The sequence below is a fragment of the Aphelocoma coerulescens genome (genome assembly GCF_041296385.1).
Source record: "Aphelocoma coerulescens isolate FSJ_1873_10779 chromosome Z unlocalized genomic scaffold, UR_Acoe_1.0 ChrZ, whole genome shotgun sequence".
Lineage (NCBI taxonomy): Eukaryota > Metazoa > Chordata > Aves > Passeriformes > Corvidae > Aphelocoma > Aphelocoma coerulescens.
In genome coordinates, this window is record NW_027184085.1 from 54,184,827 (window position 1) to 54,210,782 (window position 25,956).

Consider the following 25,956-nt stretch of genomic DNA (forward strand, 5'->3'; position numbering starts at 1 on the left):
TGAATTTGGAAGTATGCCACTGACACCTGCTACTTTATGTCACACATACTTTCTTTTACAAACAAATAAGAAAATTCTTCTACTTTTTTCTCTCTGGTATTTTGCATTCCTTCAATGCTGAACACATAGCCTGATGTTCTCTCCTAAGTACTGCCATCAAGAAGAACAGGCCTACCAACCAATTTTCTGTTTTCCGTAATACCTGTTCTGCTTCAATGTTCGATGTTTTTGATGGGGTTTGCACCAAGGTAACCGGCTCAAATGAACAACTCTTGTTCATTGTCTGGGCTACAGAAGTGAGAGGACTGAAATTTACTATTTGATAACTACAATGAATTTGAGGATTATTACTTCTCTAAAGTGGCCAGGAGATCCAATTCAGAATATATGGATGGAAGAGATCCCCTAAAGTAAGTACTATTGTCAGAACAGGAATAAACTCAAATGTTAATTTTATGAAATACCTCTTCCAACACAAAAAAAAAAACCATTCCCCTGTCCCAAAAAAAGAGCCTCTCCTTCCCCACCCCCCATCCCAAGTAAACCAAGCAACCAAAATCTGCTAATATATCTTAAGGAAAACAACAAGAGGTAAGATACTTAGCTAAAAAATAAGCTACATTTAAGACTATAAAAATGTTGCCAATTTACTTCAATAATTTTTTTTATCCATAAATCTACTAGGACAAAGTAGCATCTATTGTAACTGGTAAAACAGTGAAGAATTAAATCTGGAAAAATGGCAGAGTAGACTAGTTCACATACCTTTTTCAGGTCTATCTACATAACATTTTTCCTCTCTTTGGGTGACTGTATGTTTAGATCTCATCATAATAAAGTTGTTCAGATCAGAATCATCGTTGGCCCATTTAGAAGCAAGTGCAAGTGGTGCAGGCTTTCCACTACAGGATGAGTTGTCTAGTTTAGAAGACACATCTTTACAGCTGTCTAGTTCAGATGGTTTGGGGGTTTTCTTTTCTTGGTTTAAGAAACACGTTGCCTCTTCTGTCTTAATCTTTCTTATGCTTCCTCCAGTACAGTCTTCCACAGATGTATTTGTACGGTGAATTTTGGCAGATGATGCAGTACTCATGGCAGAGCACTGCCTTTGAGTCTGCAGCGTCAAGTCAGGATTAACTACTTTCTCTGACTGATGTCTTTCAGCAGAAAGCAGCTCTTGGTTTGTCACAGAATTCTTCTCTTCAAGCCATCCTAAAAAATATAATTTAATTTCTTTGCTGCGATGTAGATATTTTTTCTTTTCTCTCTCCTCACTGGAGTTAAGGACTTTGGGCAGTTTATAGAGAAGGCATTTTCTAAAATTTCTTCTTTCTGCCTTCTCAGATCACTAGAATCTCCTTTTAGAAAACTTGCACTAACTAGTGCTAAGTAAAAATGCACAATATTGAGAACAGAAGGCCATGCTACTGTTTGAAGTTTTCACCATCTACACAGTACTTACTGATGCTAGATTTCTAGTAAGAGGGATGCGACACACTTCATTAGGACGAAAAACTAACTTTTTTATTGTTATGTTTTAGAGGGGGGAAAAGAAGAATGCAAACAGCTCCCTCTAAAGATATGCTTCACTAGAACTACAACTTTTTTGTATTGCGGCTGCATAGCCATCTGAAACACAGAAGCTAATCAGTTAAAGAAATGTAAAAAAGCAGTTAACTGAGCAGTGAGCAGGGTCTATTTGTTTCACAATATATCATGCTACTGGCAATCCTTGGAGTTCTACAACCACAACTGGTGCCTTGCAGGCTGGCCATGGTTATACAACAAAATCTGAATAACTTTTTGCATTTTTTGTTGAAGTTTGATTATAAGCACGCAAAATTGCCCATTTGAAATTCTGAAGTTGTGAGCTGTTCAAATTTGAAATAGTCTGCATTTAAAAACCCTCTACAGCATCACAAAATAAGGAATTCTCACTGTAACATACTCCCCCCACTGACCTTGTACAGATAGGACTATGCAAATATCTGCTTTATTAAAATAGTCCAAAGCAAAACAACTACTTGTTAAGAAATTCTCCTGTATGAAACTATTTTATTAAAAAATAATATGACAGGTGGAGGCTACTCTTCACTGCACAGTAATAGAAAAGATGACTTAGTGTAGTTAAACACTTTTGTTCCTACAATTTGTTCGAAATTAGAGAAAGTATATCTTAATTGCAGTAGTGCCATTCTTTCATTTTGCTGTAAAACATTTTATTCTTAAGAAATATTTAATTTCCTTTGCTCTTGGAGATTTGTTAACTCCCTCTGTTAAAGTACCTATCTTTGCCTTTTCATCACTTTTTTTAAAAAAAGGAGTTACTTACTTTCTAATTGATACGATGTAAATTGTGTGAATGTTTCTACTTCTGTAGGAAGCAGACTGTTTCCATTACTGCCATCCATATTCAATTGTTCCAAAACTTCTACAGCTGCTGGATTTAAACCCATATGAAGCCACCAGCCCTCCTCTAGTGAGCTAAGCATTGGTGCTTCGACCTCAACTGGCAGGTTTTTCTGCAGCTCTGTCAGTGAATGACGCTGATGCACAAGGTTAACAGCTGGATGCTCTACAAAAGAACCAGAAATTAACATATAATATCAATCATCTAGAAAGATGAAAACAGAATGTCCTTTTGAAAATGAAAGTTCCCAAGTACTGGCGGCCTACTACATATATCTATTATTCATACTTCCATCTGTAACTCTGTGTCCATCAATAGATTTAACTTCAAAACAGTTAACATTACTAGAGTAAGTGTGCCTTTTCTGAGTTCTATGAGTAAGAGGAGTGGGGTTTAAATTTTTTTTCAGATCTAATAATGTGCAGCTGCATTACTAAAGTTACAAATTATCTTGTTAATTATCTGTGGGTTATTGTCGTGGTTACAAAGACTTATCATAATCCTTACCTGAAAAAAAAATTAACTGAAATAGTAATGAGCATACCATATATTATTTTCAACTATAACTCAAAGTAAAAATGAACTGGACAACAAAACAAGTCAATATACATAACTTAATCCTAAGACTTGTAAAATGCAGTCAAATAAAATGAAACTAAAGAATAGTGCTAGTGTATATTCTGGCACTTTCATGAACAGCCTGCAGCTTGTTTTGGTTTTGTGTATTCTGTTTCTCTTCTATTCTTGTAAAGTTACAATATTATTTTCAATTCTATTGTATTGATTGATACATATTCTGAAACACTGTTTAAGGGAAAACAGCACACAGAAAGGAGTTCAACAGATTAGCAAATGTCAATCATTAGTTATTGTATATAACAGTAGTGAACACTGTCATAAAAAAATAAAACTCTTACTTAATTCAAATTACCTCCATAGAAGGATACATGGAATAACAATTTCTATGTTGCCCTACTGTAACTTTTTATATGTACTAAAACAATCACATAATCCAAACTTCAGAGGGTTACAGTAATTGGATAAACTTCAATGGCTCAAAATACGTGCTCTGTAATATAACATAATCTTTTCTGCTATATTTCTCCATGTACATGGAACTTGTAAACATCAATTAGAAATTGATCATCAATTAGAAATCCTTACCGACAAGCAAAAGAGAGCTCATATTATCCCGATACTTCTCCGATTGCCATACCAAAGATTCTAAGAATTCCCTAGAGGGCTCTGCAATCAAAACTCTATGAAGAACATAAAAAAAGACTTGCAGGTATGAAGCTTAGCAGCATTATTTGTTGAATTTTGATTTATATAGAACTGTCTTTTAAAGATGCACTTTGTCTTTAAATTTTCAGTTCATTCTTTACTCACTCGTTCATTAAAATTTTTTTCCTATCCATACAGAGGACAACAGGAAAGAGTGAGAAGAGGAGCCATCAAGGCTGGGTCATGAAATAAAACAGCGCTGAATGAGAATTCTGTCTAGACTGTGGTTCCCACCCCAAAGGGATATTGAAATTCCTCCTGCATATGTTAGAAAGATACCAAGGCAAAAAATGCTAGTCTCAAATAAGATGAGAAGGAAAAGATGAAGCAATCCTAATCCTCTCTTGGCATGAAAAGGCTTGAAATCTGTGGTTGGAGGATATCCCCAAAACAGACAATACTTTCTTACTATATCTCTTCTGGATATTTTGCAGGTGATCCTTGTGCAATATATTTATGTCTGCCATAGGTATAAATATGCACATATGCCCATACATACACTTGCTAAATACTTTAAGTGTTTACTTGTTGCCTATTGCAAAAAGGAGACTGGATTTTCAGGCTATTAAATCCCCCCAGAGGAAGAGTTCTACAGAAGCAACTTCCTTTCCTTTTTCAGGCTTCCCTGGAAAAACCACAGATACGGACCATGCATTCTGTCACTCTTTCACAAAAACACAACATATATGCAGCTCAAAGAATGAAAGTACCAATTCATAAATACACTAAAGTTATTTTTTCAATAATTTTGAGGATTTATGATTTAGAGGATTCATGACAGAATTTGTCACTACCAAGGTTTCATTACCTGTTACCAGAGAGAGAAATAGGTTCTTCTTGAAGTCCTCTGCACAGAAAATTAACCCATAATCTTTGTTGTCTGCATGGAGGAGTTAAAGGCACGTCCATTTCATCTTTCAAATATGGAATATATTCAGCTGAAAATTGCATAAAACCCCAGCCAAAACAAAAATAAAAAATCAAAATCACAAAGCTACTTGTGAATGAAATACACATGCTTACAAATTTACACTAATGAAGTTTTGGATTAAAATATAAAAGATTTTCATGGGACAATTCACTAAGCTATATACCCCAAATACTCCACATCTAACTTCCAGACAGTTTGGGGATAATAATGTGTAGATCACATTCCTTTAATGTAGTTCTGGGTACATACGCTTCACATACAAGATTATTTTTATAATTAAATCATCAGGTACCATGGCTGAGGTTTTGATAGTCATACCTGTTGGACTTCTTAGATAGTTCCTCCATAAATGAAGTTAATTAGGTGGGAGAGAGACTACAGACAATATTGTGGTGGCTGTAAGATTCTGTAAGAATGGCTGTAAGAACAGCCTCAGGGACTTCAGAAACAGTCAGGATTTTAAAGAAAAAATTACTCTTTCAAGCAGAATTAGTACTCATTGAAATTTCTAGGGATGATCACTGAAATTAATTACAACACCAGTTTGGCTTTCTTTTAAAGTAGTATACAAACCTGTCATGTTAAAAGTCCTCTGCAAGTAACTTTAAACTTTTTTTTTTTTTTTTTTTTTGCCAATCACATTAAATGTAGACAAAATAATGATTATTGGGTTTTATTCAAGTGTTATTAGGAATTTGCAACTTCATTGATTTTGGTGGTTTACATGGTATTCTTCTCTCTGGCATTCCACTAACCAGAAAGTAGAAATCACAAAAACCACAGTTGTTTCGCGTTCTGTGAAAATTAAGGCAGAAAAATTGTGAATAAATCAGTGCCTCCATAATGAAGAACACTTGTAATGAATTCCCTATTCATTCCACCAGGCAGTAAGTAGATGCAATCGTCATACCCACGTTGCTTGGCCAATTGGCACAAAGCAGGCTATGAATCAGTCACCTGTCCAGCTGCTCGTGGCTTCTCCTTGAAGGACCTAACAAGCTGATTGTTAGGCAGGAAGGGTGAGGGACAATGTTAGAAAGCCAGAGGACACAAACATATCAGAAAAGCAGAAAAAAAAGATAAGAAATAAAACTTGGTACAAAAGAAAGCAACATACTTCCAATCAGCATAACTTCTTTCCCACTTACTTAGAACAAAAAAAAGCTCAGTGAGCTTATGCTGTGAATTTCAGCTCACTAACCAGTTTTTGTAAGGAACAACAATTTTAGGACTTTACTTTGAACAGGACAGGAGCTGATCTCAGGACAGTAAAAATACCTGCGATATCTAAAAAGAATTATTCTTTCTCTTTGAGCAATACTATTCATATTCATTCTTGTCTAGTTATTTTTGCCTTTGGGACTGGAATTTGTTGATCAGCTGCATTAGTTAAACTCTGCCTATACTCAGAGTAACATTTCCCTTCTCAGAACATTGCTGACTCAGAGAACTATCTTGCCTCTTGATGCCTTTTTTAAATAAACCCAATGACGAGAGAAAGACTGCTTAGTCTTACGACTGCTTTTTCTCTGGGTTCAAGCAAACATATTTCACTTCTCATAACTCATAAAGAGCAAAATTAATAAGAAGGAGAAGACAGTCAGGTCTTGACACCCAATACAGAAACTTCTGCTATCAAACTGCATCTTAGCAGTGCTTGCACAGGTTTGTAGGTCTTGATCTTACAGATCTGAGTCTATCCTAAAAAAAAAAATAAATAAATAAGAGGAGAGACAGAGAGAGATGGAAGCTGACTGTGCCCCAAAAGTATAATTCTGTCTGATTCAACAGCAGAGCTAAGGCAACAACTGGTAATAAAGCTTAATGCAGCCACTTTCTTTAAAAGACAATTCAAGATGGCTTGACTACTCATCTACTGCAGAGGAATGGGCAATATCCTAGAGAAGATCACAGTTAATTTATTATTACTGTATATAGGAAAAGAGTCCCAAACTACTCAGATCTAGTGCACAAAAGCCCCTCCTGCTTGTAAGATTTAGAAGAGCAGAGCTCTGACGAGACACAGATTACAGTTTCTCATGCTAGACAATAATCTCCAGATGTAAAATAAGTGTAACTTTATCTTGGTGGAACTTGGTATGTTTGCATTGAACTTTTATATCAGACACTTTGAACTGATATGATTGTTTCAACCAAAATTCCTCTACAATATAGTATCTGAAGCATGATACTATTAGCTTTCAGGGGACAACTATCAGCTCAGTTTAAAACTTGCTGAAACTAAGACAATAAGAAGGGTCTTGGTCTGGAGAAAATTTAACACTACTTGAGTATTTTGGTAACTTCCGGAAGGAAAACTATCAAGTGAACAAGAACTGATGGATAATACTGCTACTGTCCAATGCAATAATCAACAGATCTTTTCATAGATAGCATATACATTAGGATGAGGTACATGTAAAATCACTGACACTCAGATCACATTAATTTGTAAATAATACTCTTTGTGCAGGTCCTTCTGCATTAAATGAAAGGTGAAAAATGTCACCAGCACAGCCATTTTTCTGCCTCTCTTAGTCAGCCAGAATTTAGCTGTGAATATAGTAAGGCTGGCGAAGACTATACATTATACCCAAAAAAAACCTTAACTAAGGTTGGATGACTAGGTTGAGCAGTCAGACACCAAAGCTGCTCAGCATTGGTAGATGGTGTAGACACCACGACTTGGGTTTTCAAGCTATTAAAGGTGGATACATCTTTAATATTAAAGGTGGATACACTTTTAATATTAAAGGTGGATACAAAGGATTTCCTGATCCCAGTGTAGGAGAAGTAAGGATTCAATGCACATTAGCAACTATTCAACACATTGAGTTTATTTCTGTAGAAAACAGCTCTGGCAACTACACGACTTAACTTGTCAAACACATGTAATTACTGAACCATTTGCAAAACAGAATGTCTGCACAGGAATTTTGAATCTCTAGAAGTTACAAACACAACACTTCTACCTGAATTGTTCTCCACCACCCTCTTTTGAAAGCATTTACCTAATACTTTAACAAACTTTAAACTGTGCTCTTTGACTCCACAATTTTAAATCAGTCTGCCTTAACTTCCATCTGCCCTCTCTGAGTAGATGAGTTGCTAGATTAAAAAGATCTAAAAACCTAATCAAGTGCAAAAGTTATAGACATCACATGCAGCCAAAAGCAACATGAAGGAATTGTAAAGTTGCTTGTGCTTAGACTACAAAGCTCTATAAAGGAGTATGGCACTTCTACCTCCTTATGATGTGGGTACAAAATAGTAGATTACACGAAGCAAATCTTCTTATATATGTGGTACATGTTCTTCCATGAACAGAATATTGGAAAAACCACTTGAAGAATTCATTTTAAATGTCACCCCTTGATTTACACAGGTCTTCCTACCTGACTCACAGAATTCCAACATATTTGTGCTAATACTGGAGCAAACCTCTTGTGGAACGGTCCAGTACTTGGAAATTTCTATTCTGTATGTAATTTCTGATTTGAGATCTGAAAACAGATTTTAAAGGGTGCTGTAAATGAACCATTTATTAATTTTTTCCCTCAGAGCTTTCAATCTTTTTACTCAACCTCAATGACATATTATGAAAAATTAGTCATGCTTAGTAACCCCAAATGCTTTATCTGATTAGAGCAGTGCTCAGTCTCGTCTCTTAAGTGAGAGAAAAAATCCCCCACAGTATTGTGTAGTCACTATTCTGAACTATTCCAAGCTCTTATGACTACAGCAATTTCCAGAACAATTAAGTAGCCTAAATATAGTTTACTAGGAGTATGTGTATGTAGATTCTCTTGCTACTAAAAAAGGACTAAAACAGAACAAAAAAAAACCCCAATAGGTTGACACTTATGTACAGAATCTTCAAATCTCTGCAATCTCAGCTTGAAACATGGCACATACTAAATATATCAGAGGAATGCACATGAAATTGTCCTAGCCAAATATCCACTTTTAAAAAGTCTTGTTTCTATCTTCAGTTAAGATACTGGATTACTTCAATTTGCTGCCCTATCAGACACAGTATTCAGTACACACCCTCCATCTTCAGAAGCATTAATCTTCCTTCTTTGAGCCACTTCTTGTCCACGAAAAGAGTGGAAAATGATTTATTTTGACTTAAAAAATCCCCCAACCCTCAGGCAATGTCTTTTTTTTTAAATTAAGCAAAATAGTGTCATACAAATCAACCCATTAGGCAATAACTGTCATTAAAGTTATATTTATCAGTAGTACAAGAGCATGCAGTAATTTTTCTAAAACTCCTTTAAAGAAACCACTAGCATCATTGAGAATAATCCTGTTATCTATGGAAATATTTAACCATTTTTTTCCCCAGAAATCTGCTTTTGCTCTTGCAATTACAATGCAACAAAAGCATTTCTTATGGTTATGACAGTTTTGCATATAATCTTCTTAGGGATGTCTCTGAAAGTAAACTTAAAAACAGATTAGAGAACACAAGACCAAATGATTATAATTATGGTTGATCATATATCACAAATCATGGCTCATATTACATTTGTGTTCAAGATTGCAACAGAACCCTGGACTAAATCAAATAGCAGGTAGCTTACTACCCCTTAAGGAGACACATCCAATACCAGAAATTTGGGTATAGCACAGTTCCCAGTTCATCTACAGAAATTCTCACCTGATGAGATGTAATTTGCAGGTGAGCTCAATATAAAAGAGCTTGATTATGTTAAATGTGTTCAAATGAAAGGAAAATTAGGTCAAGTACTTAAGAAAGCCAATCCTCACCTTCTCTGATCACTTGTTTGCAAAGGTCTTTGTCATCCTCAGTGACTGGAGCTAAATTTAACAGCTCCTTTAATTCCAAGTATGAAGGACTCTTAACACAATCAGACCTGCCATTGTTGGGTTTGCTGAATTCTAACTCCACGGGCAACAGGAAATACTGAAAAAATATTAATCACAACAGAATGGTCAGTAAATTTCCTTTGAAATTACTGTACAGTCAAAGCATCTTCAGAATAGTGAAATAAATTAATTCTAAACCAATTAAAGAGCTCTTATAAATCACTTGACAATTACACAGCACATACAAAGCTTTGCTCAATACAGGGTAAAATACAGTGTTACAGAATTTCAGATTGAGTCAGTGGAGTGTAAAAAGGGTATCTTAACTTAAAGTTCCAAATCAAGTAAAATCCTCATTTATTTTACTGAAAGTTTGTTTTTTAGAATTTTGAAAAATGGAGCAAAAAGTAGATTTGACTTCTTTAAAAAAAAAGACAAGCTGGCCCCTCAAATCGCAGAACATGACTTGGAGCTTCCCCTTTCCCATGCTCATGTCATGGCTTCCTGTTCTGATTAATTTTTATACTTAGTGTAACAAGTATCTACATAAAACTGCAAACACGTCAGGTACCAGGAGAAACAGCTAGTCAGAGTGGAGATTGCTAAAAACAGCATCCAAGAATTAAAAAAACCCAAAAAATACCAGTGTTTTCTAATCTTGAAAACATGAAAGCTCAAAATATTTGGCAAATATGAAAGGAATTCGGTAAAATGGCTTGCAGGTGAGCAAACATATATGCACAATGTAGAACAACCACTAATATATAGTATGAAACAACAGGATGATACCTCTTCGTCTTTTATTGATATAGTACAGAAATCCTCTTTAATCCCCTGCAATTCCTTTTGACTCTCTTCCATCTTCATTTCATTTTGGAAAGTCAAACATTCTCTTTAAAAAATCATAAAAGAAAGTAAGTGACTTCTTTGTATTACTTAATGTCTAAGACTGAAACTCTCAGCAATAGTTTTCATAGCCATATACATGGCAAAAGTTTTTCTAAATTCATGCCTTTCCTAAGAAGGCAATTCCAAGTGATGCCGTACTGATTTGTGTAATTAACCAAAAATAATTTTCAAGAAATAATGCATTACATGCAGAGTAGAACTGCCTAATATTGGGGCCTGCCTTAAACAGTTACAGAAAAAAACCCTCATATTATAATTCTTCAAGTTCCCAACACATAAGTCTCCTCATGTAAAAGTGCTTTCTGCAAAAGCTGCAGATCTAATTTCTTCCAATGTCAAATTTTTTACTATACATAAAATCTCTGTAATCTATTTACCTTACCTCTCTTTGTCACCTTCAGTGTCTATCTTCAGGCAAGATTCAGCAGGAAAGAAGGCAGAGTGTGCTTATTATTAAAGTGAAAACTAAAAGTATGTTCCCTGGTTTACCTGAAAAACTTTAAAACACTTGGAAGTAGAACTCAGGAATGAGGCTACTACTTGCATTGTAAAGCAAGGACACAAAGAGCACAGGGATGAAGATTCGTCAGGCAGAAAGAAAACTCTTCCTCAGGCTTGTCCTTTGTGACAATTACCGGCACTAAATCTTCAGTGACTTTTTAGGGGAGTAACTTCCTCATCAGTCCCTGACACTACTATTTTCCAGGAGGAGTATTTTAGACTGAAGAGTACAAATTGTTCTGTGTCCAGCCTTGGGATGCTCATGAATTTTAACTGAAGTAGAAGTCTGCCTAATTGAGTCCCTTTCTCTAAATGCATCTTCCTGTGTGCTGCACTAGGAGATCTGGACTCCCACCTTGGACAGGTCCATGGTTTTGCAACCACAGATCAGGAGGTCAGAGCTATTTCTGTAAAGCTTCACTCTAGCGTTTTTTTCTCCCATTACTGGTATTTCTGAAAGTCATTGCAGAATTCAGATCATGTTATCTTCACGGGATATTTAGAGCCCTCACACGGTCTTATGTCCAAAATTCACTGCAAGACTGGGGCACATGTCTGAAAAAAATGGCAAACAACCCCACTCCTCCCTGTTCTACTATATAGGTACAGTTGGTTCAGTTAAAATTTGCTTTACCTTGCCTGTGAATCATGCAACCCTTTCAAGTGCAAAGGAAGCAATACAAGTAGTCCAGACATGAAGTAAACCAACATACGATTTAGTAAACCAACAGCCAGATTTTACACCATGAGTATATTAACAAAATACTGGCCCATTTTTGATACAACTTATACCTGTTTTAATGTACTGGTTTGTTCAAATTCATGACAATTCAATTAAATTCAATCAAACTAGCAATACAAAACTGAGCAAAACCGTAAGAATAATTAATATTTAAACTTCGAGAAATACAATTCAACAGGGTAAGAGCATGGATTTACTGACAGCACATCTGAAGGAGAGAAAAAAAGGAACACGGAAGCATGTGTAAAATCCTAGCCCAATTAAATTTAGTGATAATTTCATGACAGGGAATCAGTCAGCTTGAGGGAGGACAAGGTCCCCTAAAGATGTACCTTTTTTCAGTATTCCAAAACTAATATCCTGACTGCACTTCCCACTTACAGAATGTAAAAATGACAATTTCATTAAGACAGTTTTCTTAATGCATATAAATTTCACCCTCCTGTTGCAAATATAAACTAAAGGTAAAATACAACAAATGTTAAAATGTTAATGGCATTATACACAGACTATTTTTTATGTTTAATATTATACAGAAAATAGTAGGTACCTGAAAATATTCTCTGCTGTTAAAAGCTGTCCTTCAGAATCTAAAAGAGGATCTTTCACTAAAAAAAACTGTAGTCTGCTCCGAAGTATAGATAAAGTTGGCAGCTTTTTACGAAAATTTTCAAGATTATCAATAAAAACAAATTCCTCTTCCAAACATAAATCTGACAAAATATAAGAAAAAATATGTTATAAAATGAGATAAAAATACTAAGAATTATCAGAATAAAGAGATTGGTTGAGCAACTGTTGGAATACTATAACTGTCAGCAAAACAATAACTGCTCTTTTACTTAAAGCTTAAATATCCTGAAATATTTAAAGGGCAACAAAGTCTAGACTTCCATGGTTCACATGATCACCTATAGTTTTCTTTTGCTTTTTCTTTTGTCTGACATAATGCCTGTTAAATACAAAAGGTATTTTCTTTTCATATCCTTGTTGTGCTTTCAAGAATGATAAAGAAACTTAGCTCAGTGCAATTTTAAATGTAGAAATGAGGCAGTCTCTCCATACATGTCTAAACCTAAATGCAGTTCCCTAATTCTGAAGAAAAAAAATTTACAAAAAAAGTCACAAATTACTATGATTTCAAGAAAGATGACATTATTGTATCAGCTCTGGGGATGGGGGATGAACAGATGGAAAGCAGCCCTGTGAGAACGATTTGGGGATTCTTGTGGATGAGAGGCTGGTCATGAGCACTCACAGCCCAGAGAGCCAAACGTGTCCTGGGCTGCATCCAAAGCAGCGTGGGCAGCAGGGGAGGGAGGGGATTCTGCCCCTCTGCTCTGCTCTGATGAGACCCCTCATGGAACACTGCATCCAGCTCTGGGGTCCTCAGTAGAAAAATGACATGGGCCTCTTGGAGCAGGCCCAGAGGAAGGATCACAAAAACAATCACAGGAAAGGAACACCTCTCCTGTGAGAAAAGGCTGAGAGAATTGGCATATGTTCAGCCTGAAGAAGAGATGACACCAGGGAAACCTTAATGTGGCTTCTCAGTACTTAAAGGAGGCCTATAAGAAAGGTGGGGATAGACATTTTAGGGTAATGGTTTTAAACTTAAAGAGGGATGACTTAAATTAGATATAAGGAAGCAGTTTCTTACAAGGGAGGTGTCAACACCCTATCCCTGGAGGTGTTCAACATGAGTTTGGATGTGGATCTGACCAACCTGAGCTGATTACAGGGGAGTTGGACTCCCTCAAAAGGTTCTTTCCAACCCAAGCCATCACACAATTCTATTTCTTTTGAGTTTAAAGTACTGCTCTCCTGAGACAGAAGTGATGCAGCAACCACTTTTGATACATTCCCTTACATTTGCAGTATGAAATAGATATATATCTACACACACATTTTACACATATATGATACACATGGAAGGTCAAAGGGATTTTTTTGTTCTTCTTCCATTTTTTTTACCAATATGGAAGTCTCCTTATTCCCACATCCCCTTTTCACTCCTTGGTTGACTCCCTATCTGTAATAACTCTCTGTTCTCTCATATTGCCTGGAAATGATGGGTACTGGTTATGTTCCCACTAAGCTGTTTTATGATGCTAACTCAAAGATAGATTTTTTTGTGAGGCTATCTTAAACTTCTTTTGGCTTGAATCTCTCTTGAACTAGTAACACAAGGCCTGCTTCTCCAGGGAATAAATCTGTCTTTAATGGTTATACCTTACGCAGCTGCAAAGGTTTTGATCACCCAAATGATTTCATCAATGTTCTGGAGCATGCACAAAAAATAAGCAATGTTAACAAGATTACTCTACCAAAAATTAGAAAACGGTGGATTGAATATTTTACCTTGCCATGGTTCTTTAAATTGAGTGGCATAGTAAATCTTCAAGTATTTGTCATGGGTGGAGTCTTCCTTAAAAACATTCTTTATAGGTAAAAAAGGTTCTTCCATGTCAGTCTCAGAGCATGGATTTGAACTTGGAATTACTTCTACTAAATCACTACTAGTCTGAAACTCTACAGAGGAGATAGGTTTCCTAAAAAACAGAAAAAAATATCTGACATTTAAGCTGTAGCAAAATCAGTGTTGCAACTTCCCTGACTCCTCAGTGAATCTACAACACTCATCAAGGTGCTTTAACAACTTTGATAATCACTGTATTCACAGAAGAAGATTGGAAATTACAGAGTTCTCTCTATTCACTGGATCCATGTTCAAATTACATGTTCAATTCTTCCCCAAGAAAAAGCCCTTTAAGTTTACACCCAGCATCAAACTGAACAAAAGGAAAAAAAGCATGAAACCTATTAATGTCATAACATTTCTGACAAAAATTCACTGCTGGGTAAAATGTACACTTTTGTTTCAAAAACCATGAAGAAATTGCAAGTAACAGCAATAGGAAAAAGGGTAAGTGAAGAAACAAAACCACTTCAATTTCCTGTCACTTTTAATACTAGCCTCAGTACCACTAGTATTTATTAAGAAAACCTCCCTACCATTTGCTAAATAATCAGCAAAATCATTTTACTATAGAAAGGGAAAAAAAAAAAAGACGACCATCATATTCCTGAGCTAAGTATGCATCCGGACAAAACAGTTACAATTGTTGATTAAAATATGTGTTAATGCTGTGCCACCCATATAAATTGACTGCAACAGTACAGTGACTCTGACTGATGAGTCATGAGACATGACATGAGAAATGTCAGCATTTCTGAAGAACCCAAATTGGCTCATCTATAGTTATTGTACTTAATATTCTCATTGCAGACAAGTAATTTCTCAATTGTGCATCCTATAGCTTTATTCATATTTTTACTAATATTTTGCATTACACCATCATGCTATTTCCTAGTCATCTAAAGGTAATGCTCATAAACTCAGTGTATAAGTGCACCTCTGAAATTCAGTACAGGACTTCATGTGTAAACAGCAACAGAGGGGAATCTCTGCTACACATCTTAAAAAAATCAACAGTTTTACAACATTTTGATTATAGCTCAGAAGTTAATTTTGAAACTACAAGTAGTATAGTTCACAAGTAATAACCATGTGGTACTGATAATAACTAATATCCAAAGTTTCACATGCCATAAGCCTTTGAAAATCCATGAACCTTAAAACACTGCCCAGTTACATGTGGGCCAACTTCACTGAAATCACCAGGTTTCACTACAGTTTATAGACAGAAAAAACCTAACTGAGTTGCCTATTTTGAGACTACAGAGGCCACCTCTTCCAAAGTCAAAGCCCTAGTATGGCTGTTCTAGAAAATGGCAAATATTTTAATGCAGACTATTCTAAGTATGGAAAAATATATTCAAGTCATATAGCTATGCTTGTACAGTTACAGGAGATAATTGTCTTAGGAGGGGGAAAAATGCTTATTTTCATGTTCATGCAGTTTTCAGAGACTTTCTCCAATGCCATAAATAAATTACACAACCACTAAAAAACGATATAAAGAAGCAGTGAACTCCATAAAAACACAATACTACTTTTAGTGAAAAAAGCATCTTTAAGCTATCTGATAGAGTGTAGAGTTCCAGCACACTTCTTACTGTCAGGAAAAATCTTCATATTCTGTTGTCATCATTAGCTTATAACTCACAAAGTACCTGAATGATATCAAAGAAATCATAAATGTGTTTAACTTAAAGTTACTGACTTTTCCAGGAAATCCTCCACAGGCAAACTTTTCTTCTGTTGATCCAATACTGAAATAGCAATCGTGTTCCGTGTTGAACCAACTAAGATGAAAAGGAGAGAAAAGAAATCACACAGAAAATATTAAAACGAATTTTTATATATTGTTTAAATCATTGCAGAGGTTAATCAAGCTTTACACATGATGTACGAAAGAAACAACACCTTTAGTTTCCATTAGCAAAGGTAATACAAATGCACAAGAAAGATGCAAACACTTTTATATATATATTTACCTTTGTCATTTGAAAACCTCATTTTTTCCTGTATCTCATCATCTCAGCATCATCTTCCAAACCTCTCCCAACTAATCAGATTTAGTATTTGACTTATCTCTGATTGCTTTTCTTCCATAAACATTTCTCTAGAAAGAAATCTTTCCAGAGATCTCTATGAACTAATCAAATATCATCTCATTTATGGTGCCACACAGATAAATACCCATTACCCATTTGTTTCTATTTGGGCAATGAAGATGTCCTACCTTCAAGAACTGTAAGAACTAACAGTGCTATGTCAGACTTACCATATTATGGATAAACACAAGCTTTTCCTTTAATCTACAGTAAATCTGAACTAAACTTAAGGATTATATAACATACTTCTAGTCCATGGCTTCCTATACTTATCATCAGCAAAGAGTCCATTGAGATGATACTTTTCATCTTGATGTAAGCAGGGAGGAAAGCAAAGTGATAACTTCCAGATGGAAAATTTCTGCCTGGCCATGCTCTGAATAAAAAAGGCATGTAATAAAATTATGAGAGAGACAGTTCCATTCTTTTTGTGCACTACCTCTTCAAACATTCCCACTGCTTTTGAGGGTATTCTACTAGAACACGGTATTTTATATTTAAACCTTATTCTTGTAATGCTAACACAATCCAAACTAAGAAAAGATACTAACATTTACCTGATTTGCTACTTAGCTTTTAATTTACACCTCTGAGTACACAGAACTGCACATATGCTTAACTACACTTTAACTAAACTTTGAATGTGCAATTACAAGTGCTTATCTTAACACTTGGAATGGTCTCCCGAATGGACACAGGGATAAGTTGACCAGAAACAATTTACTATCATTTCTACTGTTGCTGTTTCAAGTGCTCTTAATATTTTAATATTCTAAGACCTCTTGACTTTCATGTGCCATTATGAGCGAATGAAAGCCCTTTAAAAACCTTTCATTTTCACTAAAACCAGGGTTAGTAATCAGTTGAATTCAGAAATTAAATAGTCTACGTGGCAAGTTTAGTGACGTTTCACTGACTACCAAGTTAAATAACCTGTTGGAATTACAATAGGAAAAGGCGTTCTGTTTGCTACAATCTAAGAAAACAGCAGGTACGTCCGCTGGCACTATACATATCAGTTCCTGTACTCTAAGGAAAGGGATGTGGGCCATGTTTCATAACACGGATCCCAGTTTAAGTGCAAGAACTATTGCTGGACCACTTCCCAGGCTGAAATTCTCCAGTTATGTGCCAGGAGCGCTTCTGTGTGTCCTTGTACTCTCCCTGAACTCCTGAAGGCATCACGTCTTGTTACATTATTCTGCTCACACACTAGGAATGCCCCCTTCAGGCAAAGAACCACTCTACTTCTCTACAAAAGAAGTCTTGTATTTGGTCTGTAGCTTTCCTTTGAAAATATAAGTAAGTAAAAATCCAATTATGACAGGGTGATTCAGGGATAAGAGGTTGGCAACTTCACAGAAGGAGATGGGAAGGAAAACAAGACTTCACAAGGCTTCTAGATCTTACTTGATCAAAATCTATAAAGCCAAAATATTTATTGTTGGTGTGGAAAAAAAAATTTCCTTTCCATGAATTTCATCTAAGATATTGCACCTCTTCCATACAATCATTAAGGAATACAGCATGGTGTATCACTATTCCCATACACACCAAAGTAGCTAGAAAACTGGATTAGTTCTCCAGAAAGTAATTAATTTAATTTACTGCATTAGAAGGCACGGTGTATTTTGTAAGAAAGCTTCAAGCAAGAAACTTATATGTGCATGATAAGTAAATAACAAGTGCAACAGACACTAAAAATAACTGATGCTTTTCAGTCTGGGCAAAATTGCACTTAAGTTTTTTATTAAAAAAACCTGTAATCACTTCACTATGTTATCCCACAAAGTGCAGCACAAGAACCTTTCTGAAAGAGAATTCTAAAGCAAGTAGTTCTTTTTAAATTTGTACTTAATCTTTTCTTCAGTAACTGCTATATTTTGTTCAGACTATTAAGAGAAACAGTAAAACTATACCTCATATAAATAGTCTGTTGAGTGATACTTCAAAGCTGCAAACATCTTGTTTTGTGATGTTTTCAACATTTCAGTCATCTGGAAGATATACAGAATATCGATCAGTTAAAAACTTTAAAATTTTGTATCACCTCAAAATGTTGAAAGAGAAGGTTGAAATTCAGGTTCAACATGAATAGCTTCCTAATTTCTAGCACATGCACTTTGGACTGAATTTCTTGTAGAAGAAGGCTACCCAAAGCATTCAGTGTTCTCCCTTTGGAAGGATGTAACAGACCAACTGCAGACCATGAATATTTTTTTTATCTGAAAGAACTGGGCTTTTGGTTGTTTTTTTAGCTATGCCTCTTGGTGCTTATTTCACAGAAAACCTTTAGAACCATCAAGTGAATGTAGGCAATGCAAGCAATAACTTAAGCAATAACTCTCAAATTAACTGATTCAATAAATTTTTATGGATTATAAACTACTTTTTAATTGCACTAATTCAACTGTCTAGGCTATTAACTTTTCACTGCCTCATGTATTTGTGAGGGGACTTTCTCCCTCCTTTCATTTTTACAAGAGAAAAGGAGATTGTACAGGCTAGCTGGGAGCAAGAGGCCCTCATGAACACCAGGCCTCTAAGTTAGTCAATGCTTCTGAGGGGAACCAGAAGAGAGGCACAAACTGCACAAGGCCAGAGATACACTGTGAATGCAAAACAGGATATATTGTAGCTAGGATCTGCATAAGGTAAGACAGTACTTTTTCTTAATTAAATATAGGTAAAAGAGTCAAAGACAAATTAAGATAATTCTATCAAAAAGTGTATGATGTAACTGAAATGCAGCCAAAATTAATTGTAGGGCCATAAGGGAAACTTGTGACAGAAAGCAATCTTCATGTCTGTACCAGTAAGTATCATGACATGAGGCTAAAATTGCATACCTAACAAATTTGGAAATACCAAATTCAGGTATGGATGTAACAGAATTGGAATCAGTGGAGAAAAAAGTAACTAGGATGCAGTTGCTTACTTGCAAGGAGTCTGGGCAAAGAAAAGAAGTGCCGGAGAGATAAAAAGGTAGGTTCAGGCAAATAAACAGAACACGGAATAAGGTATACAAAATCATATCGAGAACAAAGTAGAGGGGAACCTTCTGATGGAAGGAGCGTGGACAGTATGAAACAGCGGACCAAAATCACAAGATGCTAAAGAAAACCCTTTGGACAGCCTGCTGGACCCTCCATCAGATCTACATCCAACAGGTTTGGTGTGGGAGACTGGATCGAGCCGGGATGGGTTTGTAAGGAGGGATGGACGTGCACCTTAAATGCTGGAGAGTGGTGAATAGAACTGTACCTTAGCAGAACTGATGTGTATCACCGACTAAAATTTATTTATAGCAATATAATAATGTGCTAATTAAAATATTAGCTGTAGAATTACAAATATTACTCTCAGTGATACAATTTGAATTAACACAGCTAGAAGTGGTCAGCTGCCCAGTAGTCACTCCAGGCACCATTAGTTTCTTAAGGGTGTGTCAATCAGTAAACACCAAAACCACCCCATCCGAGTACGTTCCAACTTTCCAATTTAAAACTGAAAAAGTGGGACATAGAAATACTACTCTGTGGGGCTACAAGGAATTCTTCCAAGTTTTTTAAGGAAAAACAAAAAAAAAACCCATCCGTCTGTAAAAGGATATGACCCTGTTTCATTCTCCAAGGACTCGAGAGAACACCGCTTTCAGTAAGCGAAATATGCAGGATGAGGTACTTCTGCCAGCGTCAAATGTTTTTAAATCCACAGAAGTACGGACAGGAATCAAGCCCCGCCACCCACCTCAGCCCCTCACTGCGCCACCGCCTCCCCTCCCTCAGCACCGCGGCGCCTCCGCGCCGCCCGTCCGGGACGGCGATCTCGCCCCTCTGATTGGCTGTCTCCCGGAGTGATTGTCTCTGACTGGCTGTCCTGAGGAGCTCTCCCCTGTGATTGGCTGCCGCTGCTCCCGCCTCCCGCCCGTCCGTCAGGAGCTGAGCGTTAGCTGCGTGGGCAAGGGGGAGTCCTCAGGAGTGAGCCGATAGGGACGCTTACCTGATTTTCAAAGCTGAAAATACTTTTCAAGCAGGAAATGCATAAGTAAAAGCAGTTAAGTAATTTCTGTTTCCCCGGTAGCAGCTTGCACGGGAGAAGAAGTTAAAAGAACGGGACCGGGTTAGTTTTTAAAGGGGTAGTATCTGAAACGGCTGACCTGCTCCTGTTACCTGTGGAACAGAAATAGAACGAGGTTATACTTAATTATATAACCTAATTATATAACCTAATTATATTAATTAATACCCAGAAATGCTTAGTCTTCTATGTTCAGAAAACCTGTGAAATTTCAGTGTCTACAAGAATCTGTGAGCTTAGGGAGAAAAAAAACCGCCTATTTTTTTTTTTTTAATTTTGCTTTTAATGGCTGCCTAAATTGCTCTCACAAGCTGCTGTCTGTTGAGCAAATTGTTGTGTTTCTCAGAAGGCAGTTCGGTGTCAGATTTCTGCAGTGCCCAGGCTCTTGACTAATCCCTGGAACGACAAAAATTTCGGGAGTAGCTGTGCAAAGGCCCCATCTCCCCTCCCCTACCTCACAGCATCCAGCTCTACACACATCCCAGCCCGTAACTAGGCCAGACAATTCTGCTTGCTGAAATGACACCTTGCCGTTGTTGGCACCACAAAGCCATTTTACTATCTGTCCCTGCCTTCTCCTTTTACTGTAGGTGTGGATACCCACAGAGAACACACCAGAAGTGCGAAAACCCTTGCCAATGCTGCAGCAGGTGCATTCAGCCAGTTGCTATAATAGTTTGAGGAGTCTGGAAAAATGCATCTCCTCTGAGAACTCATTGCAGGTTGAGTTCCAGATGAGGGTAGGTTTTCCCTGTGGAAAACAAAACTTACACTTTTCACGCTGGTTCCAGGAATTCCATCAGTATTTGTACATTCCAGTGAGTGAAAAAGTTACGTAAAAAGCATATGACAGATGCTTTTTTTACTGCTATGAAATTATTTTTTAATTTTTTAAACTGTGAGGATGGGTTTAGCTCAGTCACAAGCATATGGCCAGTGTTTCCTAGACAGTTGTTCCTATGAAAATTCCAAAAGCCAGTAATTTATAGTTTTCTTGGTATTTTTATATTTATAATATATTTCTATTCTGCTCTCTATGAATTAGGAGATGAATTGTTAGGCCAAGTAGGCACAATACAAAACCCACAAACTTCCAGTTACAATGCTTCAGAAGCGATCCTCTCCAGTTGGAATATAGAGAAATTCATGTTTTACCTTTGCTTAGATGATCCTACCCCATCCCCAGGAGAAAGAGTAGCTGTTGGCAAAGGTTCAGGCCCTTGGCACAGAGGCCCCAGGCTGAGGAGGAAAGGTGAGGGGGTATTTGCCTGGTGCAGATGCTCTTTGTGCCACCTCAGTTCCTACAGTGCCACTGCCTGGCCTGCAGCCTTCCTGGTGTTCAGACTCCATCCTGCATGCTTCCTGCAGGGCTTGCTCCCCTTCCTGGGATAAGCACTGCGAGACAGAGTGGCTGGTGAGGCAGGGGACAGGGACTCTTGCTGCCCTGTGGCAAGGCACATTTCTGCATCCCCTTATTTCCCTTCAGGGTCAGGATTAGTATTCACAACTTCGGGAGAAGCGTGAAGCCGCAGCTATGGTCATGGCCTCTGTACATGTATGAATTGCAGAGCAGACGCTCTGCTTACCTCAGTCGTGCTCTGAATGTCCTCCTCTCACTGCTAGTTGCTTTGCCCTGTTCACCTCCTTATACTGCATCAGCTCATGCCAGGACTCATCCATCTGATCCCTGTCCATTTCCTGCTACTCCTCCTTGGCTCTCAGCTCACAGCCCCACAACTTCAGCCCTGCCTGCTCCTAAGATGGGCATAGGGGAAACCAATGCATTACCTGCCCTGTCTTGGACACTGTCTCACTTATGTCTTCCCAAGTCACGAATGAGATCTGCTCCTGCTGAACTTCTCATGTGGGCCAGTTTGGGGTGCAGAGCAACACCACCAGGTACTTGGAACAGTGGGTGGGGGCCAGGGCTGGCAGAGCTACAGTTGTACAGACACACACACACACTCCTTCACCGAAAGGATGGAGCCTCTCACCATTTTCCACACCCTAAAACAAGCTCAAGGCCTGACAGTTTGTCAGCAGCAGAAAAACTCAGCCTGGATGGTTATTTTCCATCCTGATAGCCCTTTAAAAGGCAGCTCTGCTGCAATGTCTGTGCCACATATCCCCTCTGGGCAGTCCCAGGTAGGAGTAGAACTGACTTTGGACACATTCCGAAGGCACAGAGAGGTTTTTCTTAGCCCACCTTGGAGGTTTCACCTCACTAGAGTTAGAACAGAGGTATCTTTGCCTGCTCTGGCTGCCCAAAACTCTTCACAGGCACAGGAGAGAGACAGGTGACATCTAAGACAGGCTGGTGGAGGCCGTGCCTGGAACAGCCTGGTTTTCACCATCCCAAGTGATGCCTCTTAAATACCTGAAGGCATCTGCTGAATGTCTCCCCTGTGTGCAGGACCCATCCCTGAGCCTGCCAGGCTGTGCTTGAGGCCACAGGAAGGGGCTCCACTGCAGTGGAATTTCATCATGTTGGAGCCCATCTGCTGAGATTGTTCCATTTCATGCCACTCCTTTAGCAGCCACTCCTGGGTGTGAAATTCAGCCCATGTGACCACCAGCTTCCCTCACTCCTCCAAGAACTTCTGCACCATCAACTTGTGCCCCTCCAGCAAAGCACTCTGGAGAGCATTGCAAGAGAAGCAAAGAGGATGCCCTAAGTCCTGTCTTCTGTAGGCTTTTTCTCCTTTCACCCATCACTGTAACTAAACCCCAAGCAACATAAAGAGGCTGTTTCCAGCCCATGGCACTTGACCAGCACCCTGTGTGGAGAGCTCTGCTTCCTTGAGAACAAGGACGCATATGCACATACACAGCAGCCTTTGTCACTTGTGCGCCAGAGGGTCTGTTGGATCGCAATTTCCCATGCAAGGGAGTGGGATGAAGGAGGCAGAGGGCAGATGAAGGTGTCTGCAGCCCAGCACTCAGCTCTTTCCTTCACCACACACCACTGCTCAGACTCACAGCACATACAAAAAACATCTGCCCCACCTCCGCTTTGTCCTCTCCAGCTCTTCTTACTTTTGTGGAAAGCTTCTGCATCATGAATGGTCAGTGCTCCTCCAATGAGTGCTGCTGCAATTCTGCTTTGACTTGCTCCACCATTGCCCTTCAGTGCTCCTGGATTTGGACACAGAGGAGTGACAGATGCCATTCACAGGTTCCAGGCCAGGGACCTCCAGTGGGCAAGACACATGCCACATACCCACACAGGAAAGCTGATTCAGGCAGACAACATAGTGTGGGTGCATCTGCTTCAGCAGCTGAATCTGCTTGCTCAGCCTCAGTTTTGCAATCACCTCCTGGAATCAGCTCCATTCCTCCTCTATGTCCCTCTGCTCTGGAAGAGGCAGTAGCAAGATGGTGTCGACGTGAGGTGGGATAATGCCCTCTCTTGTCCAAACCCCATGCATGGAAAACTGCATGTGTATGTGATCACCACCCTCTGCTCATTCCCAAGACACTTTTGTGAAGTAGGGAGACAACTTTGCCAGACTCAGCTGGACTGACTTGTTCTAATGAACTTATTAGCAGAGCTGAGAGTCTACACTGTGATTGTACTTGTCTAAAGTCTCAGAGACAATATCCATAGGTCCCATTGGAATGAAACCCATTTTGATGAAATGTACCTTTAAGCAGCAAGGCATCCTGCTCCTGGGATGCAGCTATGTTGCATCCTGGTTCTGCAATAGGGGCTGAGCTGCCAACTGCTCCTTCTCGTCCCACAGCCCTACCTCCTGCTGCCCATCAGTGTCCTCTACTACCTTCATCTGGCTCCTACCCAAGAGGTCACAGCAGGAAAAAAGTGTTGCTTTCATGGCCATACCCAGCACTCTGGGAATGTTCTGGCAGTGGGACTGGCCCCTCCTCCACTCAGAGTTGGACCCTGGCTTACCTGTGGGGCTGTTCTTGCCCCCATCAGGGCAATGCTGATGTGGCTTCTGTGCCTGCCTACCCCAAGGATGGACTGGGGAAGCACCCCAGCACTCCCACCCCAGAGAAAATGAACAGAGGTGTAGGCAAGGACCTTACAGAGGAGGGGAGCACAGGCCAAAGCATGCTACCTATGTGTGTGTATGAGGAGATCCAGGTCCTCCTGGTGTCACTGCTGGAGAAGCTCTAGAAACTGCCTTTGCTGTGTCCTCTCCAGCTCCACTGTCTGGACCTGCCTAGCACCCAAAAGAATGTCCGTATGCTACCCCAGGGTTAGAACTCCCACAGCAGCACCTGGAGACTGTAGACATCTCTAGACTGTGATATCTCTCCTCTCTGCCCAGTCACCCTGGTGCTATTTAAGGCAGACATGGCTCCTTCTCCTCCCCCTGGTTTACCTGTGATGCCCCACTCAGCAGATGATAGGGCTCACCTAGCTCTCCAGCTGTGCTACATGAGCCTGGATGTGGAGCAGCCCTGCCCAAAAGCCTGATGCAGCCTGGAGATGTGGTCCACATGTGGTAGCCTGTAGGGACACAGGGATGCTCTCAGGGAGGTGAAGCACTGGAGAGACCATCTCCTCCTCGCCCTGTACGAGCAATGCATCCACAGCCTCTCTTCCACCTGCTGAACTCTGACACTGACTTGGGTCCTTTTCTCCGGGAGCAAACCCTACAGCAGACATGAGCTTGCTGAGCTTTCTTCTTGGGGGACAGACTCAAGGAGAAGACCATCAGTCTCTGGGAGACAGTGTGTGTCCTACCACCAGAGCAGGGCAAGGAGACTCAGCTGGATGAGAAATGGAGGCTTCCACGACCAGACAAGATCTGCGCTTGCTGTCAAAGGCTCTAATTCCCCTTCAGTTATCCAGAAACTATCTCAGAGCATCTGAGTAAGTGTCTGCCAGTAAGTAATGCTGTGCCACTTCCAGTGAGAGCAAAGAATAAATCGATTTTTTTTTCACTTGTGACTTAGCATAATGATAAAAGGAATAAAACCTTATGCTGACTTTCTTTTCAGAAAAAAAGTAACTGGAAAATATAATTGCTAAGTCTAGAAATGGTGATGAGAGAAAAATAAAAAACTTGATGAAATAAGGCACATAGCTAATTTCTAGCTAGAGTTCATAAAAATGAAGAAACATGGCCATATTCATTCATCAACGTTTGTAGAAAAATGCATTTCCATGTATTGCAAATCCAGCAGCGGTTGTGGAAGAGGTTTTGTGAAAGGCTGCTGTGGATATAATTAAGCTCCGCTAGGGGCTGTCATTGTCACACATCTAGGTGTGTGAACGGCTTCCTCTTCCAAGAGCAAACTGTAGGCAGAAAAATCCCATAGGGACTGAAAATGAAGTGTTTCAGATCTCCAGGTATCTCCATGCAAGGGGTCTTTGTATCAGCCCAAAGAAAAAGCACATTTGTCAGAATGGAAAAATCTCATAAGGGGAATTGGCTTTAGTGATAGCCCCTGAAATAAAAGTGCAATGCTCTCATGGAATTTTGATGTATTTTCTTTGCTGTTTTATTTACTTGCTTTTAAATGAAAATAAAAAGGAAGTTTGTGATTATGCTGCCACAGAAATTTTGAGAAATTAAATGTTTTTGTTTAGCAGTTCCCAAATACTGCAAATTATCATGCTATCTTCCTAGAATAACCATGTATGTATGGTATGTAGTTGTTGGCATATAGCACTAAAGATTTGTGCATTGTTTTTGCAAATCCTGAGAAGGA

At 38.7% G+C, this 25,956-nt stretch overlaps 1 protein-coding gene across 1 annotated transcript in view; it reads right to left on the minus strand.

Annotated features, from left to right (window-relative positions):
• The window catches only part of SHOC1 (shortage in chiasmata 1), a 51,712-nt gene extending 27,188 nt beyond the window's left edge, over positions 1-24,524 (minus strand). Inside the window, exons 1-16 of the mRNA XM_069002004.1 lie at positions 24,185-24,524; positions 23,495-23,629; positions 23,311-23,409; positions 20,197-20,366; positions 18,114-18,191; positions 16,441-16,570; positions 15,801-15,882; positions 13,975-14,165; positions 12,164-12,326; positions 10,251-10,353; positions 9,402-9,558; positions 8,021-8,128; positions 4,503-4,632; positions 3,575-3,669; positions 2,333-2,575; positions 766-1,212 (exon numbers count right to left, since the gene is read on the minus strand). Coding sequence (XP_068858105.1) covers positions 766-1,212; positions 2,333-2,575; positions 3,575-3,669; positions 4,503-4,632; positions 8,021-8,128; positions 9,402-9,558; positions 10,251-10,353; positions 12,164-12,326; positions 13,975-14,165; positions 15,801-15,882; positions 16,441-16,570; positions 18,114-18,191 — 1,927 coding nt within the window. The 5' untranslated portion in view covers positions 20,197-20,366; positions 23,311-23,409; positions 23,495-23,629; positions 24,185-24,524. The remainder of the gene's footprint in view (positions 1-765; positions 1,213-2,332; positions 2,576-3,574; positions 3,670-4,502; positions 4,633-8,020; positions 8,129-9,401; positions 9,559-10,250; positions 10,354-12,163; positions 12,327-13,974; positions 14,166-15,800; positions 15,883-16,440; positions 16,571-18,113; positions 18,192-20,196; positions 20,367-23,310; positions 23,410-23,494; positions 23,630-24,184) is intronic.
• Between the last annotated feature and the right edge of the window lie 1,432 nt (positions 24,525-25,956).